Source organism: Lactuca saligna, chromosome 9 (genome assembly GCF_052625555.1).
Source record: "Lactuca saligna cultivar CGN05327 chromosome 9, ASM5262555v1, whole genome shotgun sequence".
Classification (NCBI taxonomy): Eukaryota; Viridiplantae; Streptophyta; class Magnoliopsida; order Asterales; family Asteraceae; genus Lactuca; species Lactuca saligna.
This window is the reverse complement of record NC_136425.1, coordinates 39,068,808-39,091,105: the sequence shown is the minus strand read 5'-3', so window position 1 is coordinate 39,091,105 and position 22,298 is coordinate 39,068,808. Positions and strand designations below refer to the sequence as shown.

Here is a 22,298-nt window from a genome sequence, read left to right as displayed (position 1 = left end):
ATTGGAGGGGTGGAGGAAGTGAAGTTCCAAGAGATTTGGGAAAATCATAGATGTCTGAACCAGACATATTTTGGGAGATATTCAAGATAGTTGATCTAAAGTCCTTAATATAACACCCAATATGAAATATTAAGGCTAGGACCCTACACAATACTTTTATAACTTGGAAGAGGGATGCCGTAATCCAAGCTACAAAATATCTGAAGGTAGGCGAATGATGATTCACCAATTTCCACCATGAAAACGAAATAATTTAATTAGGTATTACTTCGATTTGAATTTCCTAGATCGTTTGAGATTCATTGAACTGTTCAATGGCATTTTTCAATCTCGATTGTGCCCTCTCAAATTTTGAGACTGGGATGTCGAGCATCACAAAACTAGGTGTGAATAACCATGCAAATATACTTGGTACCCTTGATATTTACCCCTCAATCGATGTGTCGTTTAACCACATGCGCTCCACCAATACTATGATAAACATTAAGCTACCCTTTGCATACCTTGTTAAATCCAGCTAGTGTGTCGCTTAACCACATGCGCTCCACTAACCGACTTAAGCAAAGAAAGTGTAGTTTCATGGGTTAGCACCAAATTCACATTTTCCTAAGTAACTAATATTGAGAATTTATAAAACTTTAGTTACTTAGTATTTATCATTAATACTTTTAATGAAGGGAGAATTCTAGTCCTTGTCCTACCCGTTCGGCTAACAACCCTCCAACAGTCAAGGAAGCGGTGGGTGAGAGTGGACACCCATTAAACTACCATTTTATAGGCAGTAACCTTATACCCCCCTTATAGACCGGCTTCATAAATGAGGCCTACTAACGGTAAGACTAACTTGCTCGTATAGATATATATTATTAACTTATAATACTATAAAGTATAAGGGTTGAATTTTAACTTTCTAAAATTCTAAGGGCTTAACATGGAATTAAAGTATTCATAAGGGAAAACTTTACAAATTCCAAAACTTGAGGGCAAGTTTTGAAACTATTCAAAACTATTCAATTCCATAACTTATGTGTTTAAAGTAGTTTTAATTCAAAAAACTCTTCAAGTTCCATAACTTGAGGACAAGTTATGGAAGACATTAAACTATTAAAAGAATATGACTTTTCCTTATTCATAACCTATGGAAATATTTATGAGTTTTATGAATCTTAAATGTGACTTTTCATATAACCTAAGGACAAGTTACAAAAAGCACATTTTAGAACCAACTCTTAGATTAATTTTGATTGAAAACAACAATTTCACATATTTTTCTATTAATCTAAGCAACTCATAAGAACAAGATAATTCAATAAAACTTTTTAATGTAGTTACCCTAACCATTAAACCAATACAAAACATGAATCTATTCACAATTATCTTTGAAATTGGATTGGCATGAACATTACCACACCAAAAACAGGTTTATAAGTAGAAAAACAGCTTAGGGTAATGTTCCTAGTCCAATTCCAGCCAAAACAGTCAAAGATATGTTGTATGGGGGTCCAACTCGTCGAGTGCATGAACCAACTCGGCGAGTTGGATGAATTTAGCCTTGGACTCGTCGAGTCCCTTCATGGACTCGACGACTCTGCTGAGCAAACAACAACAAACTTTGATTTTTTCAGCCAATTTTGCAAGTATAATAAGAAAACAAGCCTAGGCTCTGATACCACTGTTGGGTTATGAGCATTCTAACACTCGTAAGTGTACATGCAACCCTAAATACCTTGGATCTATGTTTTCACTATTATACATGCAAATATCAATTTTCCAAGGTATTGTTCTAATTAGCATAATATGAAGAACATATAACATAAATTCTAGTAGAATTACATACCTCTATGTTGTAGCTTGATACCATGGAGCTCTAGAGCCTAGTGCCCCAAGTGTGACACCTCAAATGGTTCACACAACATCAAATGCACTTAGAATAACTTGAGAGAAATAAGACACTTCATGAAATCGGCTAGCCCTCACCATTCCTTCATAATGTCCGATTTTTGGAAGAATAAGATGTTTATATATTGTGTCACAATTAGGGTTACACCATGTAAACCCTAAATGTCATGGCCTTTCATTTACATGATCCATGGGTACAAAAACACCATGGAGCATCTATGGAGCACCCTATGGGTTTTAGCCCAACTTGATAATCCATGGAGCATTAACCCACTATACAAGTATGGATGATTTACACAATCAACCCATATATTTAATTAGTCTCCTTTTGATCACTTAATTAATTCCAAATTAATTTTTGATCAATAATAATTAGATAATCTTATTAATATATTAGAACTTATAATATAAATAAACCTTAAGTGTTATTTCTCTCATTTTATTATATCCAAATGCATGATGCCATGCAACCCAAATGGACCATGCCAATCAAGTCAAGTACATACCAAATATAGTTATGAACTTAGACACTAATCCAACAGTCTCCCCCTTGGTTTGTGGCTAGCATAGACTCAGTCTTTCTCAATGATTAGAACATCAGATCCTTCCATGGAACCACACCACATTTGCTCCTTAATGATCTCCGCAACCATCCCAGTGTACTTTTTAGCAGCAGATTCAAAGATCTCTTCGGCAACCTGCATTTGATGAAGAGCCAATTGATGAATATCCCACTTTCCAAATAGGAAATAGAAAATCAAAAATCCAAAAATATAGTATGTTCTGCAGATGTTGTGACTGGGAAGTGATATCAAGAAAGTGATAACGGGAAATCTGAATATGTGTAAGGTACCAATGCTAAATTGTTTAGGCTCTGTGTTTGATGCGCTGGTAGGCACGAAAGATTTAAATTGGACTTGACTAGGTAAAGATGAACTTAAAGAATATAGTGACTTGACAAATCTTGACGTAGATAGATCCTTTTAGCCTGACAATATGATGCTCGGATAGGTTGAGCAGGGAGTAGGGCTGTAAACGAACTGAATGTTCGGCGAACCGTTCGTGAACTGTTCGGCGGGAAGTTCGTTTATGTTCGTTTATTTAATAAATGAACGAACATGAACAAAAATTATCGTTCGTTTAGTTAAATGAACGAACATGAACAATGGTCTCGTTCGTTCATTTATGTTCGTGAACGTTCGTTTATGATGTTCATTTACGTTCGTTTATGTTCGTTCGTTTAAGTTTATTTATATTCATCTATATTCAATTATTTTTTTATTATATTTCTATATTATATGTTCGTTTATGTTCATATTGTTCAATTGTGTTTTTTTATCTTTGTTCGTTTATGTTTGTTCGTTTATGTTCGTTTAACATGTTCACGAACATAAATGAACGAACATGAACAAAGTATTTTGTTAAACGAACGAACACGAACAAGAAAATCTCGTTCGTTTATCCGTTCGTGTTCGTTTGTTGTTCGACTAACTTAAATGAACGAACATGAACAAGACCTTGTTCATGTTCGTTTGGTTCGTTTACAGCCCTAGCAGGGAGATATACATGAGAATCTACCGATCACTTTAAAGGAATCCATATCTAGAACTGCGGTTTAACATTTGCCTTGATGTACGGGCTTTGTCCTTAATTTCGGTTTTGATGGGGCGACCGGGGAATTCCAATAAATTAGGTCTGTAGAAGGTTATTTTCTTTCTTTCTATCTGTCAGTCATATGTTGTCTCCTCTGTGTTATCGAAAGATCCAACCTGGAATGCAACATATGCAACTTTATTTCTACGCACCTCCTTATCTATGAAAATTTTTCTAACCATTAGCCATATGATGTACCTTCTGCGTGATCGGAAGATCCGACCTGGGACACAGCATATGCAACCTACTTTCTCAATCCCTCTATCTATGTTAGTCATATGGTGTTCCCTATGTGTGATTGAAAGAGATCCGACCTGAGACACAACATATGCACGTATCTCTAAATCTGTCTTCCTCCTTAATAATTGTTTACTCACCTAAAGTAAGGAGTTCTTTGGAAGTTCTTGATAACCATGGTATATCGGGAAGTGGGGAACATGTTCTAGTGCAACTAAAATTGAACCATTTAGAGGTTGTATGTAGATCTTTCTGCTTAATTTAAGTGGACAACAATACCCGTGATCGTCGTCATCTAAATGGTTTATTTAGAAAAGTTTGTCAATACTCTTCGTGTTTAAGTGGACCACAATACCGACAATTGACCAGATCTATTCATGAAGGTGAAGGTACTGATAAACAAAGTTAAAACTGTCTCACAACTTTGATCCCAAATATATATTTTTTTTGTTAAATTTGTTCATAGTTTTCCTCTATGCACAAATTTAGGGGGAGAATTAAAAAAAAAATCAAACAAAAATCAGCAAAATTCAAAAATCAAACAAAAATCAGAAAATTCAAAAAATCAAACAAAAATCAGAAAATTAAAAATCCAAAAATAGTGTTATTTCTATTTTATTTCTTGTTCAGAAAAATAAAAAATCCAAAAATTTTGTTGTTTCTGTTTTGTGTGCTAAATTTTCTTTTAAGTTTTGTTTTGTCTTGAAAAGTGAACTCATATATAGATGAGAATCATGGAGACTGTATCGAGATTTTCTGATTCGAGGTTTCATCCGTGATAATCGAAGAATTCTCATTCGAAGGAGCAAGAAATGAGGACTCTTTCAACATTCAATCCTACAACCCCAGAAGCAAGGTGAAGCTGATTTGAAGAGACAGATTGCATTGAAGCCTCCTCAATCAATTCGCTGCTATTCTTGTACTTGTTGAAGTGATCCAGAAGATAAGTTATCTCTAGTGTTCTCTCTGAAGATTCTCAAGCTGGAAGCGCCATCTTTCAAGAAGCCACCTCACCTAATGTGCTTTCAATGTCAAATTCTAAAGAAAATCCCAACTGCTCAAGATGAAGTCATTCATAGAATATTCATCTGTTCATCTTGATGTTGTGAAGAAAATTGAAGATTAAAGCTGAAGCCAAGCTCCCAATGAAGATTAACAAGAAAATCCAGCTACCTTTTTAGGGGGAGTTTATTGGGTCAATAAGAAAAGAAAGCTATAAACCAATGCGGAGATTGTTGGGTCTAAAATATTAGTTTATAATTTACTTTTCTAGGAAAATATATTTGTCTGTAATGTAATATGTGTTCGATGTTGTGTTCACGGCCCAGGTGGGTGTTCACGGCCATAAACCCATTCACAGCCCATGTCCACTATATATTGTATTAGTGGTGAGGAGTTCAAATGTGATAGAGTGTACAGCCAGACAAGGAGAGCATATTGTAGAGAGAGAAAGTTAGAGAGAAAAAAAGTGTGTGTGAGAGAATCTTATATGTTGGAGCATCATTCTATTCATTGAATGCATCGTAGATTCATATTATTATTCTTCTTCTCTTCTATTTTGATCTAGTATCATCCGTTTGATTGGTATTCCGCACCATCAAACGGATCTGATTAATACTCAAGCAGATTTGGGATTTACAAGATGAAAACTAATTTTATTCCAGAAGTATATCACATACTGATGTTTCCACCAGAGAGTACAAGCCTCTTGAAAGAATTGTTAATCAGGCATCATCATACCCGTTTTGTTTAGAAAACCATTGAATTTGGTTTCGTCTAACGCCTTAGTAAAGACATCAACAATTTCATTGTTAGATGGAACAAAAATAAGTTCAATGTTACCATTTAAAACATGATCTTTAATGAAATGGTACTGTATGTCATTGTGCTTAGTCATTGAGTGCTGAATTGGATTGTGCAAGATTGTAATAACACTTTGATAGTCACAATAGATAGGAATTCGTTGAACACGGTAACGATAGTCTAAGAGCTGAGATTTTGTCCAGAGAACTTGAGATGTACAGCTTGCGGCAGCAATGTATTCCACTTCAGCTATGGAGAGTGCAATGCAGTTCTGTTTCTTTGATGACCAGCTAACCAGACGGATACCTAAAAATTGACAACCACCAGATGTGATTTTTCTGTCCAATTGAAGACTGCCATAGTTGGAATAAGAATATGCTTGAAGGAGGAAACTCTCATTTGTTGGGTACCAGATTCCGAGATTCTTTTTACCTTTGCGGTATCAAAATATTTGCCTAACAACCAATAGATGAGACATCTTTGGATTAACTTGAAATCTGGCACACAAACATATTGAAAACATGATGTCCGGACGACTTGCTGTGAGATAGAGTATGGATCCAATCATTCCTCTATACTTCTTTTCACCAACTGCTACACCTGAAGGTAAGGTTGACCATTATCCCTCTCAACCTGAGAAGGTTGAAACAATTAAGAATTAAATAGAGGAAAACTAGGTGTCAGACCGAAAACATTTTGGGAAACCGGAGCTTCAGTTGATGAGGTGTGTCTTGATCGAGATTAGGAATCAAGAGTTGTTTCTGAGGGTCCGAACAAAGTTTCAAATTCAACTTCATAAATTATTTGTTGGTTCTTACATCCTGGCCCTGGAGTATCGGACTCCATGATGTGATTTGTAACATGGGTTGAGCCAGAATTCCGAACAAAATTGTCATCAAAGGTAACATAAAAACGTTCTTCTAGAACATGAGTTCATCGATTAAGAACTCGATAAGCCTTTCATTTAGCAAAGTATCCAAGAAAGATGGCTTCATCAACGTTGGGTTATAACTTTGTAAGCTGATCATGATTATTCTTGATGAAGCATCTACACCCAAAAACGTGAAGAAAAAAGATACTTGGCTTCCGACCGTTCATGGCTATATATTGTGTCTTATTGAGGCATCGATTGATGATACTCCTATTCTAAGTAAAGCATGTAGTAGAAACAACTTCGGTACAAAGATAGATTGGAAAATTTGCAAAGTTAAGCATGGATCGAGCAGCTTCAACAAGTGTTCTGTTACGTCATTCAACTACACCATTTTGTTGTGCAGTGTATGGAGCAGAACCCTTCTAGGTGAGGAAGTTTTCAATGGTTGAATTTGTGAACTCCGAACCATTATCACTTCGGATTCGCCTTACTGGGAGTTTGATGAGAACTTTTATTCCTTTGATAAAGTTGATGAGTTTAGAGGCTGTTTCTGACTTGAGCCTTAGGAAGAAGACCCTGGTGAACATTCGCCTTACTAGGAGTTTGATGAGAACTTTTATTCTGTTGATAAAGTTGATGAGTTTGGAGGTTGTTTCTGACTTGAACCTTAGGATGAAGACCCTGGTGAACCTAGTAAAGTCATCCACAATTATAAGAATGTATTTTTTGTGATGCAAACTCTCTACTGTAGAGGGTCCACACAGATCAATGTCTAGAAGTTCTAATGGCTCCGAGATTGATTTTTCAATGATGACGGGATGACCCTTCTTTGACTACTTTCCACATTAAAACACAACATATAAATGATCATTTTCGAACTTGAGGAGTAGCAGACCTCTTACCATCTCACTGGAAACAAGATCATTCATATATATAAAGTTTAGATGAGCAAGCCTCCTATGCCATAACCAACTGACATCAAGAATAACTTTTGAGAGTAAGCAGATCTGGGGCTTGCTGATTATCATGTTGAAGTCAAGAGGATACGTGTTCGTGTTGCGATTTGACTTGATTAAACATTCCTTCCGGTCTTCGGACATAACATAGTTGTGTTTCTTGCATAATTCAACTCATCGATTTGCATCAGTGAGTTGAGCCACAGTTATCAAATTATGCTTCAACTTAGCTACATATTCCACGTTTGAAATAGAGAAGTTCCCTTTGGTAAGGATTCCATAACCTTGGATCTGAGAGTTGGAGTTGTTGCCATACGTCACATAGACAACATTAGGTGAAAGTTTGAGATCTCGCAAAAATTCCTTCTGCCTCGTCATGTGCATGGAGCAAGCATTATTAATATACCATATTGTTTCTTGCTTCAAAGCACAGAGTGCCTACAAAGTTGGTGAGTTGTGGAGAGTTTAGACTCCGAGTTAGGTTTTGGGACAAAGGCATGAGTCTTAGGTTTCAGATGTGACTTTTGAGCAATAGATGGTTTAGAAGGTTTGTTCCGAGATTCTTTAGGAAACAAACAGAAGGCCATGGTTCTTTCATTTATCCAATATTCATACTCAATGACACGAGGATTCGAAACAACTTTTCTTGGACATTAAACTTCCGGAGTAGTAAGAACCACTATGTCTCTCGGAATTGCAGTTTCATCATTGTGATTTTTTACTTTCCAAAAAAGATTTTGTTTTGAAGATTTTTGAGAGACTGTTTTCTTAACAACTTGTTTTTTGGTTGATGGTACATTTGGTTTTGAAAACTTTTGAGGTTTGAAAATTGTACTATTAGCTTTGGCTATGAAAATGGATGAAACAGTCTGAGGATAGTTGGCTCAGATAGATGTAGCGCTTACAATAGGATTCTTCACGGTGGGACTGGCCACTTTCTTTTGTTCTACAAGACTGGAAGGATTGGAAGGCCTCGGGAGGATCTTAGTGGGTGCGAAGCTATTTTGACTCTTAGTTTATGAATGAACAGTCCGAGATACACTCTTTTTGGATTTCTCAAGGAATCTAGAATTTTGTCTTGATTTAACTTCCTTTTTGTAAGCATTCTGAGCTTCTCCCTTAGGATCAACAATATCTTTCCTATTCAATATGGTTTTTCAATATGGTTTGTCTTGATTTAATTGGTACTAGTTTTTTTTGGAAATCACTTGGGGTTCAGAATCACATGAGATTGAATCATCAACGTCACTATCTAAAGATGCCCAAACACGTATAGAGAATTCAGGTCCAGTTGTCTTAGGAAAAGTTTCCTCAACAACATAGTTGTTAGGAGGTTTATAGTTCGGATTTTAAACAGCAGGGTTTGGAATACTAGAGTGGGGTTCCGAGCTTCAATTCAGGTCAAGGTTTGTCAGAGGCGGAAAATGCATGGAATTGACACACTTGACAACTATAGGTTGAAACTCAGGAATCGATGATGCAAATTGGCCAAGAGTCTCAGGAAGGGGTGACAAACACGAGACAGGGGTGTCCGAATGTTTGATGTTCAGAACGTCTCCCATAAAAGTTAGGTTTTGTAGCTCATTCAAGGGACGAGCAATAGGTTTCAGAAACTCGCTTCCGAGACCAGGAGCTTTTGACCAAGGATGACAAAAATTGTGAGCCATCCGTTCATTTGCTTCAAGAATGTCAATAGACTTGTGCAAAGCATCTATTTTAGCATTGAGACGTTTGTTGTCAAAAATTAAAACATTTCTTTCAGAATAAGCGATTTCACATTTGTCTTTATGAATGATACATCCATCTTGTGACATTACAAGCTCTCGTTCTTAAGACTCTATTTTCAATTTCTTATCCTCAAAGCGTAATCTAAGACGACTTAATTCTCTTTCCTTCTTCTCACTGGCTTCTATGGCTGACACGTAGTCTATGTAAATGATGTTCATATCTGATTGGATCTGGGTTAGATATGGGTCACAAAGAGATAAGTCAAAACTATAATCAGTAATCATGGATTTTACCTGTTGAACGATGCTTCTGCCAGGTGGATCTTTGGTAGCCATGTAGCAGTAGTTTGGCTTAGCATCTTCATCATCTCTTTCCAACCTAGACGACCAGTAGCCAACATCACATTCTATTTCTTGTCGAGCCATAAGACACATGTTCCTGCTAGTGGTTATGTCATCATCATCTCCAGATGACCAATACCCTTCTACATCCCTTGATATAGTGGTAACAAAAGCCTTTTCACTTTCTACCATTTCTTGAGCTCGACGTGCATAGTAAGCAAAGTCCTTGATCTTGGGTTTCTGTGGGACTTCGGCTAAGCAATCTTTGGCAAAGTGATTTGCATGGCCACATTTGTGACATACAATCTTGGGTTTTTCTGACTTCGGAATCTGTGATGATTACGAGGTGTGATTTGCTGTAGAAAGGTTAGGTGTGTAGGATGGTGGGTTTTCTGAAGGTTTGTTGAAAGGTTGTTGATTTTTTTGGTGAGGTGCCTGGAAATGGATGTTTTGGTGAGAATATTAGAAATAATTGTTATATGGCTTGTTTAAAGGACAATTGTATTTCATAGAAATTAAGGAAAAATCCTATTGGAAGCGGAGTTCGGAGTCCATTTATTCAGAGTTAAGATCACCCATTGGTTGATAGTTGTTAGAGGTGGGAGCAGGTATGGTTGGAGGTGAGGGTTGAACAGGAAGAATATGAGGAACAATAGGAGAGAGAGGGTCCGAAACAGCAAGGTTCAGAGTTTGTGGGTTGTAGGAACTTACTAGAGCTAGAGGGCCTCTGGTGAGTTCACGCAGGGTTTGTGCAACATTTGATTCATGACCTTGAAGCTCATTGAAAAGTTGGTAGAGCTTCAGCTTTTTCAGAGATCCATTACTATGAAGACATGATTTCATATTTCCCCACCCCTTTCTGAGGCTGTTGATGAACTTGAGATTATACTCAAGTAGGGTTCGAGCTATCCCATGAGTTGTCATGTTGTTCATGACGATTCAGTATCTGTTTGAGGCTGAGGCACCATATTCACCAAGTGTTGTAGTGAAAGTGTGGAACTATTTGAAACCGAGGTTAGATGCTTATCCTTCATGTTCTCTGACCCCTCGAACAAATCTTGAAGTGTGTCTCAAATCTATTTTGCCGATTAACATAGTTTAATGTGATCAAAGAGAGAAGGTAGAACACCAAACAACATTTCTAAAAAGGCAACTTGATCGGCATGCAGCTTTTCAAGATCATCGGTAGTGAGAGGTGCTTGTCGTTGTTGATCCTGTCCCAAGAAAGTTGCAACAACATCTCTAACAATGGTTCGAACTGGGACATGAGGACCTTTTTTAACGAATCTCCAGATAGATTCACCTTTTTCTTTTCCAAGTAAAAATCTTTCCATTCTGACTTTCCAGTGATCATACTCTTCAACAACTAGCAGTGGGGCACGTGTAGGGCAACCCACGCTATTTGTTATTTGCATTGAGTGCGTTTGTTGAAAATTAGAAGCAACCATTGAAGTTAAGATATCTTGAGCAAAAGTAGTATATAGAAGAACTTTTATCCTGAACACAGAAATGATTGAAATACCAAGGTAATCTCGAATCAACTATAATATGTTCTTATGGATTCAAAGGACAACAACTCAAGCTTTGATACAAATTGTGAGAACAAGGAACTGATTGCGCAGGACAAGGTTAATGCTTAAGATCAATGTCTGCTTCTGATTATAAGTTCCAGTCAAGTCTTGCAAGACCAGTCAAGATTTGAAGATGAAGATCAAAAAAGTACTTCAAGTATTAAATATGAGACAATGAGAATAATCAAAGTAAAGACAATAAATGATCAAGTAGAATGTTTGAAAGATTTTGATTTGAGAGAAGGATGCAAGTGAAGTAAATGTAAAAATATTTATCTTTGGAGGAACAATTCGTCTACTATTCTTGTCATTAAAAACTCCTTATATAGGAGAAGGAGTACACCGTTTAAACTTGAATACATACATAGGACTGGACAAAAGAGTTACATCTAACACTCTGATTATCCCTTTGACAAAATAAATTGAGTCATATGAACGGGTACATCAAACTAAAAGACAAGAATAATAAATGTAAAGACAGATAGACACATTTGGAAGTATACACCATTTTGGAACATTCGCACCTGATCATTCTCCCTATTCCGGACACCAACTTGACTCCGGACCACAGACTGATTCCAGAACAAGACTGACTTCAGAATAGTCACCATTTTGGAACATTTGCACTTGATCATTCTCCCTATTCCGGATACCAACTTGACTCCGGACCACAGACCGAATCCAGAACAAGACTGACTTCAGAACATTCAAATGATAGAGATTGCTAGAGGTTCACTTTCACGTTCCAACAGAAATATATAAACCTACTTTGGGCCTTGCCCGACATCGTACCTAAGCCCGGAACATACTAGCATACATATTTGGGCCGACATTGGTGCCTTCGACCTGTTCATACAGGAGGAAACTCACCTCACAATGTTGAATGCGAAAATCTCATGGTAAGGAATATCTTTGGCTGCTCCAACAACTCCCCAACTATCATTATCACAATAACACTTAGTCAAAATCCCATAATCCTTATTAGGGTAAATTGACTATTTTACCCCTTGGTCTAATTTGTACCATAATCTAGGCTCAATTCCATCTATTCTATCCAAGCCTACTAAAGGCCCACTAATGGCTCAATTTTCTAAATTGGGTCAAACTCCTCAAATGGGCCTTCCCTTATGGCTAAGGTTGTAGAACTCGTTACTCGGTACCTGTTCGGCCGACTACCGAGTAGCGAGTACTCGGGAGTACTCAGGAGTACTCGGAGAGTACTCAGATTCGGTAATTCATGTAGAAATATTTTTAAGGAAATTATATATGTCAAAATCATAAGTTGATTGAAATATATAACGAAATTAGATACATGTGAATACACAAAAATTGAAAAACACAAAATGGTCACAGTTTGTGAATAAATACTGAAAATTTAAGATACATATGTAGTAATAATCACATGTGTGCGAGTTAAATAATAAATCATTTGGTATATTATACATATTAATCACTGGGTTGACTATATTTTACAACACTACTCAGTTCAGTAAGGGTCAATCGGGGACTACTCAAGATTCCGTAACTCACCTTGGTAAGGGGCCAAGTAGCAAGTACTCGGAGGATTAATCGGCCAACTTGATGAATTTTACAACACTGCTTATGCCCAAACATGTCCTTGGCCCAATAACTGACTCCTAATGGCCCACTAAGGCCCAAAAAGCTAAGAACTCCAAAGTTTGACCCAATCTAAGGCCCAAATTTCGTGAAGCCCAAAATCAGTGAGTATGTAGGGCATACTCCTCGGTACGCTAAGTGTATAGGCTGCATGGCTTGTACGCTGCACGTACTGGCTTGTACGTCCAATGTACTACCCTGTTAAGCCATATTCCTCAAAAGTGCTTAATCCTTCAAGAGCTTAAGTCTAAATTACAGATCTGAGTTCATTAACATGTCTTAACTCATAAAGTCGATTACTTGGTGGCTTGCAACCCACCAAATGGATCCAAACTTGGAATATAGCAACTAACTTCCATGGAAATGACTAGGACTCATGCATGGTCACAAAAGGACCTTAAAGATTGAAACTTTACTGCTAATGGGACTAATATATCACTAAGGGTGGCAACCCTAATCCTAGATATGAAGTTGAACCATAAAGTCCATTCTTGGGACCTAAAAAGGTCCAAAACTCCATTAACGTAGATCTAAGCATTCATAAGGCAAGTTGAAAGATTTTTTGCTCAAATAAGTTCCAAATGGTGATGTTATCTCGGATCCTTAAGCTCAAGCTACTCAATTTCTTCTTCTTCTTCAACTTCTTCCTTCTCCTTTCAAGCTTCTAAAAACCAGAAAGAACTTCACAAAGTCAAAAACACACAAGGAAGAAGAATGACAGGCAATCTAGGGTTTTCGAGGTTGAAAGGTTGGTAAGGAGGCTAGTGTTTGAGTTATAATGTTGTATTTATATGACTTAAACCCTAATAATTAGGGCTTTGAGTCTGCTTATGTATGTTGCGCGTCCACGCCTCCATCCCCGCCTCCAATGTTACACTATGCCCTGCGTACGCCAAGCTTACGCGCAACATACACCTTCGGGTATCCCAATCCTATTGGCCCACTTGCTAAAGTCCACTCAATAATCCATTTATTTATTTCATAGACCAACAATTAATTATAAAGATATTAAATATTTATTACCTCAAGTGACGAATGTTACAAAGTTGTTGGTTCTAACCAAATCCATGTTTAGGGGCGGAGCTAGAATTTTAGAATAAAGGGGGCTTGGACTTACAACATAGTGTATATATATATATATATATATATATATATATATATATATATATATATATATATATATAAAGTATTTGAATATAGATATATGTCTGTATGGTAATTTATCTCCATGTGAGTTTATAGAGTCTTATATCATAAAAGAGAGATTGTAATAAGAAAAGTATTAGTACAAATTGGTGACATCTCCATGTTGTATTTAATCATAAAACACCATTATAAGTTATAATTAATGAATAACAAAACATAAATATTTTATTATGATTAAATGTCAAATGAAGAAGATGGAGCAAATTGGTGACAATGGGCTTTGAGGAGTTAGGGGGTACAACACCCACTAGCCCCTTTATTGTCTCCGCCCTTCATTTAGTTGTGATTAGGTAAGGTGGGAGTATAGTGGTTAACAAACCTCCTTAACATAATTCATGGAAGAAGCCAGAGGAGTAGAGATCTAGTATTGTAATACCAATCTATAAGAACAAAGGAGACGCACAAACTTATGGAAAGTATAAAAAGTGTTAAGCTTCTTACAGGAGGTTATGGGATATGGTGTTAAAGGCTAAGTTAATACAATAAATTATTTTATCGTAAAATTAATTTGATTTCATGCATGAGAGGTCTACTACTGAGGCGACCTATTTGCTCAAACATCTAATGGTGAAATATCAAGAAAGAAACATGGGATCTCTATATGGTGTTCATCGTCCTAGAGAAGGCATGTGATAGCGCCACACGTGAGACAATATGGAATACTTTGGAAGCTAAAAGGGTTTCTAGGAGTTACATTTGGGCTATACGTGATATGTATTGTTGGTATACAACATGTATCCTAATTGTAATTGGTGACATCGAGGCTTTCCTAGTATAAATAAGACTCCAGTAGGGATCAACTTTTAGTTCGTACATCTTCACTTTAATTATGGATGAAATCTATTATGAACCTAAGAATAAGTGTCATTGTGTATGCTATAGTCCGAAAACATAGTTCTTGTAGCTTAGTCTAGGACAAAGTTGAATGCTAGGTTGGATATCTTAAAGGCATCCTTAGAAGGAAAAGGGCTAAATATCATCATTGATAAGATAGAATATCCATAGAGCAATTTCAGTAGGGAGCAAAACAATGAAGTAATTGATTTATGCATCGATAAACATGTTTTGCACCCAAAAAAGGGAGTTGTAAGTGCATGGGCTCTATGATCCATAAAGAAGGGTGTGTTGAGGATGACGTTACACAACACATAAAGGTGAGATGGTTAAAGTGGAGGGAAGTGCCAAGAGTATTGTGTGACAAGAAGGTGCCACTAAAACTAAAGAGAAAATTATATAGGGTAGCTATAAGGCCAACTTTTTTGTATGGGTCCGAATGTTGTCCGATTAAGAATGAACATGAGAGTAAAATGAAGTTTGTAGAAATGAAAATGTTACAGTGGACATATGGTAAGACATTTGTTGGATATGATATCGAGCACGTCAATTAGGAATCCATTGGGTACGACGGCGTTCATCTAGAAATTAAGAAGGAAGACTTTATTGGTTTAGACATGTCCATAGGAGACAACTGACAACTTATGTTAGGAGAGTGGAGTCGATTACTGTCGAGGGAAAGAAGATGAATGGTCGGTCGAGTAGTAAGTGAAAAGATAGCGTGTGGTCAGACTTGAAAGAGTTGATATTTACAGAGGACATGATCTCACATATGAGATATGAGAGTGTGGAGAGACAACTGAAAACTTATGTTAGGAGAGTGGAGTCGATTACTGTCAAGAGAAAGAAGATGAATGGTCGGTCGAGTAGTAAGTGAGAAGATAGCGTGTGGTTAGACTTGAAAGAGTTAATATTTACAGAGGACATGATCTCACATATGAGATATGAGAGTGTGGAGACTTTGAATCAGTGTAGCAGAGTAGTATTACGTATCTAATGCCTACCTTTGTTTTTTGTTTGTGCTTTTTGGCCATTTTTAAACAAATTATTTTTGTTTCCCCTCCACTCATGGATATTTATTCGTTTATTAGCCTCTACTCAAACATACATTACTTTATTATTTTTAGCTGGTTAACGTTTCGTATGCAAAAATCTTATGCAGGGAAGTGTGGACGTAGTTACAAAAAAAATTATATATGCAAGTAGTCTCCCATTCATACTGTAGGGGGTGCTGACCATCTCCCTCTTATCCTATTTATATGAGATTATCGAATGTTATAGTTGTCATTATGCTAATCGGGTCTATTTTAAATTAATGTTACATATTTAAGCTTCACCCTCAATACTCAATAGGATGTATGTAATATTTGTCTTTTCGCACAAACACTAACATACACACGCCTCAATCTTGCCGTATAAACAACGATAGTTTTGTTTTTATATGCTTTAAAATATTGTGGTTTGAAAATTAGATAGTTATATGGTCTTATCTATTACCGTTATAACAAATAGTTAATGATACTGAAATAGATGAAGTGCTATGTATATATATTGCTGAATAGTAAAAAAATTCCAAAAACTAATACGATAATCCAACTTTGGTTAAAATATATTTGTTTGGAGATAAGTAAAAAATCGGTTTTCACTGGTATTATCAACTCTCTAAATATCATATACACTAATCTAAAACCTAAAGTTTCTCTTATTCATGTAAAAAAAAGGTATTCGGCATAATATACACCATGGAATTATAAAATAAATAAGATAACTTGTGACATTTTCTCTCTGTAAATTACCATTTTGCCTCTGACCTACGTGGCCCAACATAATTCAAGAAGTCATCCCAATTATATCATTATTTGGTTCTTCATCCTTTATATAAACCAACCCACCTTCCATTATTCCTTTATTATTCCAAACACTTTCCACATTCATATTCAAAGCAAAAAAAAAAAAGAAGTACCCCAAAAATATTGGAAAAACAACTTACTAGAAGAAGAAGAAGAAGAAGAAGAAGAAGAAGAAGAAGATGGAGGACATAAGATCAAGATTCAAAAGTGTATGTGTTTTCTGTGGTAGTAGTGCTGGTAAAAGAGATTGTTACAGAGATGCTGCTCTTGATTTAGGCCAAGAACTGGTACTTGACCAACCTACCCTTCATCTTTTCAAAATTCCAGTTTTACCCTCCTCCATATATATACATGTCTATATGTATATGTATATGTAAATGTATGTTATTATGGTTTTGTTTATAAAAAGAATCTTTGTTTATGGTGGAGGGAGTGCCGGGTTAATGGAATTCTAATACCAACTTGCCTTTCATCTTTTTAAAATTCCAGTTTTACCCTCCATCATCTATAGCATGTATATATATATATATATATATATATATATATATATATATATATATATATATATATATATATATATATATATATATATATATATATATATATATATATATATATATTAATGTTAATTAATATTTGTTGTTCTTTATGAAGGTGAAAAGGAAAGTGGATCTTGTTTATGGTGGAGGGAGTGTAGGGTTAATGGGATTGGTCTCACAGGAGGTTCACCGTGGTGGTGGCCATGTTCTAGGGTATTACATATAGTGACTAATTACCTTTTAGCCCTTTAAAGCTTCAATCTTTTTTTTTTCTCGTTGAAAATAATTATTATTTATATTTTCAGGATTATTCCCAAGACTCTCATGTGCAAGGAGGTAATGAACTAGTGTTTTCTTTAAAAATGTATATTACTTTTTTAAAAAAATATACTATTTATTCTTTATTAATATGTATTTGCAGATAACAGGTGAAACAATAGGAGAATTAAGAATCGTATCTAATATGCATCAAAGAAAAGCTGAGATGGCTCGTCATTCTGATTGTTTTATTGCCTTACCAGGTTCCATCTCTACCCACGATGTTTATAAATTATGACTAAAGCAACAAAGGTGATGATTAATATATATTAAATTTAAATATACTTATAATTTACTAATCGAAATGATAATTTAAATTAAAATTCTAAATAAAAAGTTTTAGAATATTTGTAAGCATTTTAAAATTTTGATGATTTTCGACCATTTTAGCAAATAATAATTTAAACCATATATGATTTCAGATATTACCTCATAATGGACACATTAAAAATAAAATTCCAATGCAAGTTGACGTATTTTGATTTGTCTTTAGGACAAGTCGAAACTGGTTGACCTAATAAACTATTTTACATTTGTATAAGAGTTTATAAATAACTTGTACATTAAATATACTATAAAAATTATTATTAAGATAACGACAATCTTTTTTTATTATTATTATGTATTATTGTTTTGGATTTCGTCAAGTTCATCCTTTTTAGAACATTTTATATCATTAGATCGAAAATGTTTTAATCTATATTATTCCATTTTTTATATAATTTATAACATGTTCACAAAGGTTTTTAATTTTTTAATAAATAAAGATTTCTAATGTTTTTTTAATAAATATTTGTAGGTGGATATGGAACATTGGAGGAATTATTAGAGGTTATTACGTGGGCCCAACTTGGAATTCATGACAAGCCCGTAAGTAACCAACCACATATGGAAAAAAAAATATTTCCCTTTGTCTTTTTTTTTTTTTTAATATTTGTTTTCATTTAATTTTAATTTTCATATTGAAGTACTAGAAGGCCAAGTACAACAACCTGTTTTCATTATTCGGTTATACAAGATAAATAATTAATGACTTAATACATAAATACTCAAACATCTTAATAGGTGGGCTTGTTAAACGTGGATGGTTACTATAACTCGCTGCTTACATTCATCGACAAAGCAGTTGATGATGGTTTCATCATGCCAGCTCAGCGCCACATCATTGTCTCTGCTCCAAATGCAAAAGAATTAGTACAAAAACTTGAGGTATGTAAACAAACATTTTCTTTGTAGTGTTTTGGAGCACAAAAGTATATAAATAATATATATAAAAAAGAGTCATGTATTGAGTTTTTATAAACACTAAAGTCACTCTTTATATACTTCGATGTCATTTTTTTACTCAAAATTTAGAAATTCCAAAGTGAAATTACGTACGAACTAATTGATGCAGAACTCAACTTGATTATAGCTCTGACAGTGTTACCTTTATATATAGATAGACTATAACGATTGTACGGTACAAGTGGCTAATGCATTGAAGGATGTGGTGTGTGTTTTTTATTACAGGATTACGTCCCGATGCATGATGGTGTAGTGGCAAAGGCGAGATGGGAAGCTGAACAAGTCGAATTGAACTCATCTTTGCACTCTGAATTAGCTAGATGACGAATGACAAATTTGGACATGCTAATTGCCTTCATAGTTTTTTTTTTTTTTTTGGTTAAAGTTTCTAGGAAGGGGTGAAATTGTAATTAGTGTGCTTCCTAGAGATACTTTTGTATTCATTTGAAAGAAATGGAAGGACAAATTAGTCAGTCAAGATTCTTTTGTTATTAGGTAAATACAAAATGAAAATTAGTAAATTATCCAACTTTTATATATTTTCTGAAATGATTATAAATTCTGAAATGAGGCATCTCAGATTTTGATGATACATATGTTAGAAATAGTATGTAAAATAATAGAAAAAGAATTATGAAAAGCAGTAAGAGGAGGAAGTGGCAAAATCATTATATTTAAGGATAATTAGTCCATACTATTGTCCTTGTTGGGTAAAATGATTAAGACTCCCTAAGAACCTCTTCGAGTTTAGAGGATGTATGCAACAATCATATAATCCTCTCTCATAAACACAACCATAATAATCATGAAGATATGAAGAATGCGATTTACCAAAAAATATGATAAAACACCTATATTTATAGTCGAAAATTCTAATAGTTACACCATTGTGTTAAGGGTTGCACTGGTTCTCAAAAATAGTTTTACAAAATTTTTCCCTACAAAGATAACTGAAAAAACTACAACGGATAATTAAAAAAAGTTAACCAGCCATTAAGTTTTTGGACCAAAATGTAAGGAAGTTTTAATTGCAAGTGCAAAAGCGCAAGATGTAAAAGTGTTAAGTGCTAGTTTTTTATTATATTTAGATAAAACTTCAAAAATGATCCTTGTGGTTTTCAGAAATCTGAAGTTTAGTCTCTAATTTATAAAAACCTCATAAATGATCTCTATGGTTTCAAAACTTTTAACAAATGATCATTTTCGCTAACTCCGTTAGCTTTAGCCGTTAAGTGAAGAACATTTTTGTCATTTCACAACCACATGGACCATTTATGAAGTTTTGCCTTATTTTATATATATATATATATATATATATATATATATATATATATATATATATAATTATTTAATATTAAAGGGCTCCACTCTCTCTCTCTCTCTGTGTGTGTCTGTGTAAACTATGAAGCTTTAAACTCCATACCAGATTGTTTCTTTCTGCCTCGATTCACCTTGCACTAGATTCTTAAACTCAACATTCAAATAAATAAGAAACGAAATGAACGAATAAAACCAAATCATATTGCAATCATACAGCTTTCTCGATGAAGAAATGAATAAATCCATATAAACAAAACGAAACCCACATGATCTGTTACTGTAACAAATCTACAAAGATTAGAAAACAACCAAAACATATCCACACCACACAGACCAAACGATCTAATGATGAAGAAGAGCCATGGCTTTGTTTGGTGGTCGGAGCACCATCGGAAATGTGTTTCTATGCACTTGAATTATTCTTGTATATCCGCCAAAGCACCCAGATTAAAAATCTAATAAATGAAGCCGAAATATTTTTAGAAACAAAAAACAGATTGATCGTACTCAACTTTGAAATTGAATCCCCAACTCAAATTGAATCCATAGCATCGCCTCAACAATGGTGCGTGTTCATAGTCTCGGAGGCGAGAAAGGAAGACCCGACCAATATTGAAATCACAAATCCTCTGTATAACCCTCGAACACCATCAGTTTGAATGATATTCCTAAATGCATCAATTCCACCATTGTATCTAATATGTGCACCATGTCCACCTTGAACCATCAGTCTCTGACTCATAACATCAATTGGTGTTCAAACCATTTGAACAACCACGACTACCCTTAACCCAGCTACAACATTCGCAATGGCAACTGCTTTTGCCTCTGAAAATCCGATTTTCATAGTAACACAACCGAGAATAAGGCAACGCCTAGGAAGAAGAACTTTGATTTATCAAGCATCTCCCAATCAATGTCGGTTGGGAGATGTATGTTTGTTCCTTAGTCATGCTCCTCTGCTCCCAAACTCATCTTCGCCACTTTATCTGAATGCTAAACTATATTACAAACAAATCAAAACAACATTGAAAAATACTTCTACTCGGATAGAGCAATTTCCACAAACACCTTACCAACAAACTTATACCGATCAATCTGTTACTGATACTAAATTACTAACACCCCCAAATTAACAAAAACAAAAACCCTAATCCTGAAATTCGTGGTAGACGATAAGTTATCGATTTGTGTATTTGTGTGCGAGAGAGTTGATCGAAGCTAATAAGAGAGAGAGAGAGAGAGAGAGAGAGAGAGAGAGATGATCGAAGCTAATAAGAGAGAGAGAGAGAGAGAGATTAAATTCCATTTTTTTTCTTTTTTTTAAATAATAATAAAAAACCTCATAAATGGTCCCTGGGTAGTGAAATGATGAAAATACGCTTTACTTAACGGACAAATTTCTAACGGAGTTAGCTATAAGGACTAAACATTAAAAGTTTTGAAACCACAAGGACCATTTGTGAGATTTTTGAAAATTAAGGACTAAACTTCAAATTTCCAGTAACCACAGGGACCATTTTTGAAGTTTTGTCTTATATTTACGTAGTCCATAAAATATATAATTTTAACGAAACAGCCCCTAGACCTATCCCCTTTAGTCCTTCATAGTCACAATTCAAATATTTTAGTAGAGCTTTAAGAAATTCGTTAAATGTTTATTCACCCACTTATGTAGGATTTGTTATTAAAGCAAAATAACAAACATTTTACCTGAAAATATGATAAAATACTATATTTACTTTAACAATCCCCACTTAGGATTTATCACCAGCATCCAATTAATAATGCTTAGATTAAGGTAGCTTTCTCTTTGAACCTTAACTTAACGCTTATCTCTCACATAATCCAACAGAATCAGTGGTGGCCTAAAGCATTTTGAACCATGACTCCATGAGTTTGAAGAGAGATAACACTAGTCAGTTTATGTTCATTAATAAGGGAGCACTTTTATAGCCATGTGTTCATCTCATATTCAAATAACCTATAAAAGCAAATAAGTTAATGCATATGCCAAAGGGGCACCACTCCAAAATATGTGAAGCTCCCTGAATGACCAAATGACCAAATGAGTACTTCATTTAGAGTATATAACTCACCCTAAAGAAGTACTCATAAGTTAATAAACTAATGATCAACAACTTGCTTTTACCATATTGAACCAAAAAGTAGAATTGGAAGCTAGTAAAGGCTAGGTTTCTATTACAACTGACTTCTATTAAATGAGGTTCAAATCCATATCTCTTATAGTTCCAAATATCATGT

General features: G+C 35.0%; 1 protein-coding gene across 1 annotated transcript; it reads left to right on the top strand.

Annotated features, from left to right (window-relative positions):
• The first annotated feature begins 16,615 nt into the window (after positions 1 to 16,615).
• LOC145015661 (cytokinin riboside 5'-monophosphate phosphoribohydrolase LOG5-like) lies at positions 16,616 to 19,191 on the top strand. Its single transcript, XM_078974130.1, has 7 exons — positions 16,616 to 16,856; positions 17,224 to 17,321; positions 17,414 to 17,444; positions 17,530 to 17,629; positions 18,226 to 18,296; positions 18,492 to 18,635; positions 18,939 to 19,191. The coding sequence occupies exons 1-7, from the start codon at positions 16,749 to 16,751 to the stop codon at positions 19,035 to 19,037; spliced, it is 651 nt and encodes a 216-aa protein (XP_078830256.1). The 5' UTR covers positions 16,616 to 16,748; the 3' UTR covers positions 19,038 to 19,191.
• The last annotated feature ends 3,107 nt before the right edge of the window (positions 19,192 to 22,298 follow it).

What these genes read in the sequence shown, in the direction of transcription:
- LOC145015661 (XM_078974130.1), top strand. Translation starts at nt 16,749, where the DNA reads ATGGAGGACATAAGATCAAGATTCAAAAGTGTATGTGTTTTCTGTGGT. An exon ending in GGTGGTGGCCATGTTCTAGG is followed by an intron (nt 17,322 to 17,413) that starts GTATTACATATA and finishes TTATATTTTCAG; the next exon opens with GATTATTCCCAAGACTCTCA. An exon ending in TTGTTTTATTGCCTTACCAG is followed by an intron (nt 17,630 to 18,225) that starts GTTCCATCTCTA and finishes AAATATTTGTAG; the next exon opens with GTGGATATGGAACATTGGAG.